Consider the following 4,009-nt stretch of genomic DNA (forward strand, 5'->3'; position numbering starts at 1 on the left):
TTAATCGGTCCAAATCCAGTTTCCCCTCTTTTCTAGGGTTTTATTGCGTTCATTTTTCCATATCCGTCCAGTCAGCTCGATTTAGAGCTTCTTTATCGTCATTCCGCTGCGTCTTCTCATTGGAGAAGCTTCGAGGAACCTCTGGATCGAGTTCGCGTCGCACCAATCGGTCAGTTCCTCAAGGCGTCTTCCATCAATACTGGTCCTGAATAGTTGTTGTATCTTCCCATGTTGCTCCTTCTTTGCTCCTTCTTGCCACTCCACGAGAACTTGGTGTAATATCTCGTCTCCCTGCTGAATTTGCCTCTTGTCTAATACACGTATTGGCCAGAAACTCGCTTCCTCTGCCTGCAGCTCCTTAGGCAACTCCTTTTCCACCTTTTTATCTCCCACGACCTTCTTTAATTGGGACACGTGGAACACCGAATGAATTCTGGATTTTCTGGCGGCTTGAGCCTAAATGTCACATGTCCCACTTGTTGTAACACTTGAAATGGACCAAAATAGCATGTGGATAGCTTTGGATGAAGTTGAAGTGGCATTGAAGCTTGTCGGTGCGGTATAATCTTTAAATAGACCTAATCATCCACTTTTATGTTCACCTTTCTCCTTTTTTTGTTTGCCTGCTGTGCCATTAAGTCTTGGGCCCTGTTTAAATGAAATCTCAGTTGTTTAAGTGTTTCATCGCGTGTCATCAAGTCTTGAGTCATGGCCTCTACAGGTGTTTCCCCAGGAACGAATCTACTGAAGGACAGAGGACTCCTACCATACACGGTGTCAAATGGTGTGCATCTCGCGGACCCTTGGTAGCTGGTGTTGTACCAGAACTTTACCCAAGGTAACACTGCATACCAGTTCTTCGGCTGTTCGGAGCAAAAACAGCGTAAATACCCCTCAACTATCCTGTTAGCCACCTCCGTTTACCCATCCATCTCAGGATGATAGGTGGTGCTCATCTTGAGCTGAGTGCCTTGTGCCTTGAATATCTCCCTCCAAAATATGCTCAAAAACAGCAAGTCTCGATCACTTACGATGGAGACTGGAATGCCATGCAATTTGATGATTTCCCTGGTGAATATCTTAGCTACGGTTTTAGCTGAGAAGGGATGTTTCAACACCACAAAATGGGCATACTTGCTCAATTTATCTACAACTACCAAGATAGCATCATGTCCCTGCGATTTGGGCAGTATCACAATAAAATCTAAACTTATCTCCTCCCACACAGCTTGGGGTATTAGTAGGGGTTGTGATAGCCCTTGAGGGGATGCTGTCATGTATTTATGTTGTTGACATACAACACACCTAGCAACATACTCTGTAATTGTCTTCTTTATGCCTACCCAATACAGGGATTGGGCTATCCTCTGATACGTCCGGTATACACCCGAGTGCCCTCCCGTCTTGGTCATGTGGAATTTAGCGAGTAATTTAGGAATCCATGCAGAACTCGCAGATAAAACCATCCTCCCCTTGTAGTGCAATCTATCATTCTCCAAGGTATACGCGGCATGGGAGTTTGGATCCTTCTATAGATAGGCTATCATTCTTTTTAATGTTTCATCCTACTCCACTTCTCTTTAAAGCTCTTGAAAATCTGGCCAGAACAGCCTGGATATCGCCTGAAGCTCTTTTTCCTCCACCTCCCGCTCATCTCTCCATGAAAGAGCATCTGCGGGTCTGTTGGTGATCCCCTTTTTGTAAACAACCTCGAAGTCATATCCCATAAGTTTTGCTAACCAGTTTTGCTGGCTTTGTGTGGTGATTCTTTGCTCCATCAAATACTTCAAGCTACGCTGATCGGTGTGTACCGTGAACTGTCTTTCCACCAGGTATGGCCTCCAATGTTGGATGGCTAAGACCAAAGCCATCAGCTCCTTCTCGTATATTGATTTGCTCAAGGACCCTTCAGACAAAGCTTTGCTGAAAAAAGAAATGGGTCTCTTGTTTTGGGTTAGGACAGCTCCCACGCCTCCTCCTGAAGTGTCACACTCAATGTGGAATTCTTGATTGAAATCAGGTAATGCTCTGGGGCGGAGGTTATTGCAGCCTTCAAGTTAACCATAGTCGTTTGCGCCTCTATTGACCATTCGAACTTGCCCTTTTTAAGTAACTCTGTCAAAGGTTTTGCCAGCTTGCCATATCCAGCCACAAAACATCGATAGTACTCCGTCAGCCCAAGAAAGCCTCTCAAATCTTTCAAAGTTCTGGGCTCTTCCCACTCCATGACTGCCTTCGTCTTCTCGTTATCTGTTGTAATTTGAGATAATATCTTTTAGACATCTTCCTAATTAGAAGAAATAGATACATAATCTTTTATTTTATTTTATTTTTTCAAGATTTCCTAGTTTCCCTATTTGTCTTTTTAGGAGAATTAATCGTTGTCTTTGTTGTCTGTCGGCGGCTGGCCGTCATGGCCGCCGGCGGCCCCTAAAATTCTCTTTTTTTTAACCTGTGGTTTTAATGGGCTCCAATTGCCCTAGCCAAGTTCTGTTCTTTTTTCCAGTATTGCCAAATAGAGAGTTTGTCTGAGTATCATTAGAGTGGGATTCGAACCCATTCCCTTTGGGACCGAAAGTCTCTTCTTCGAATAATCCAACATTACTGCCTTCGTGCTTTTTCCGCTGTGCACTGCCGCTCCTCACCGTTGTCCACCGTCCACCAAGTTGCACCGCCACCGCTGTCCGACCACCGCCGTTGCCGCCGTCGTCAGTTGGGGTCGTCGATAGGATAGAAAGGTGCGCCCAACACCGGCGATCACAGAGCCGGAAGTCGTTTTGTCAACGGAGCCTTCACGCGCCGCCACCGTCGCCGGCACGTGTAGCCCACGCGCCCACCTCCAGCGAGACCTACTCGTCGCCGACGCCGCAGACAGGGTCGCCGGAGCCTCTTGAGCCCATTCCTAGGGTTGGTGACAACTCGTTTGGGCTATATTTTAGTAGATCTGAGTTTTAGTCTCTGCTCCTTGGTGTGATCCACTTCCGCCGGACCTCGCTCTCGTGTCTGGGTTCTGATTTGGTCCTTCTGGTTACTGCATTTCGGTTTATGCCTTCACTAACGGGTTTCGCCTCACGTTTCATGACTAGGACCTTTCCTCCTCCATTGGGTTTCTCCCTCTCATTAAATTCGTTACTGATGGGTGCTTCTTGCCGATGTATCCACTGCTTGTGCCGCTGAATGCATCGACACCTGTGGCCAAGCCTGTCTCCTCCATCTGGTTACAATTATGTGATTCTTTCTTGGAAGTGTGATGTCTCGTTGGCCTGTGGCATAAAGGGGAGTCTATTCCTGTTAGTTGCACTAGCCGTTGGTTTTGGTGATGGGTGGTGGAAGATCGTCATCTTCTGCCTCTTCTCCGGAGGATTCTTCATCCTCTTCACCATCTTCTGCCTCTTCTCCGGAGGATTCTTCATCCTCTTCGCCATCTTCTGCCTCTTCTCCGGAGGATTCTTCATCCTCTTCTTTCGACGAAGCTTCTTCCTTTTCTTTTCCATGCTACGGAGAAGATGTTTTTGCGTGTTCCTTGGAATCTGAAGAAGCCATAATATTTTTCAGCCCCTGGAGAGAACTTCCTTCTTAGGTTCAAGTTTAGCCTGTATTTTTTGTGATACAATGTTAAGTATCACCATTTAGGAGTAGTCCAGCGGAGAACTTTGGACCTCCAACCTGTTTTTGGCCTTTTCATGCCATGGTGTTTTTGGTTTCTACCAATGCTTTGTTATAACAACTCGTGAGTTGTTCTTTGAGACTGACCGCTGAATTGACTCTTTCAAAGTTATGGGATTCAGGTTTGTCCCTCGTACGGATCGGTTCTCACTAGTTCTTCTACCTTCACGTTCTGTCGTTCAGTCGTGAGGAGGAGAAAGTTCTAGCAGCTGCAGGGTAGTGTAGTCCTTGTAGGTCTGTTGCTGTTTGCCTCTGCAAGACAGATGTTTCCTGAAGGCTTGTTAATGTTTAAGGCATGTTACGTACCCGAGAATGGAACGTGTCTAGAGCGCTTTCCTCACAC

At 46.3% G+C, this 4,009-nt stretch overlaps 1 protein-coding gene across 1 annotated transcript; it reads right to left on the reverse strand.

Annotated features, from left to right (window-relative positions):
* Window positions 1-81: 81 nt before the first annotated feature.
* On the reverse strand, window positions 82-1,466 carry LOC106753708. Its single transcript, XM_014635563.1, has 3 exons — window positions 925-1,466; window positions 603-810; window positions 82-456 (listed from the first exon to the last, which is right to left on the reverse strand). Exons 1-3 carry the CDS (start codon window positions 1,464-1,466, stop codon window positions 82-84), a joined length of 1,125 nt encoding a protein of 374 aa, XP_014491049.1.
* Between the last annotated feature and the right edge of the window lie 2,543 nt (window positions 1,467-4,009).

This window comes from Vigna radiata, unplaced genomic scaffold, assembly GCF_000741045.1.
Source record: "Vigna radiata var. radiata cultivar VC1973A unplaced genomic scaffold, Vradiata_ver6 scaffold_7, whole genome shotgun sequence".
Lineage (NCBI taxonomy): Eukaryota > Viridiplantae > Streptophyta > Magnoliopsida > Fabales > Fabaceae > Vigna > Vigna radiata.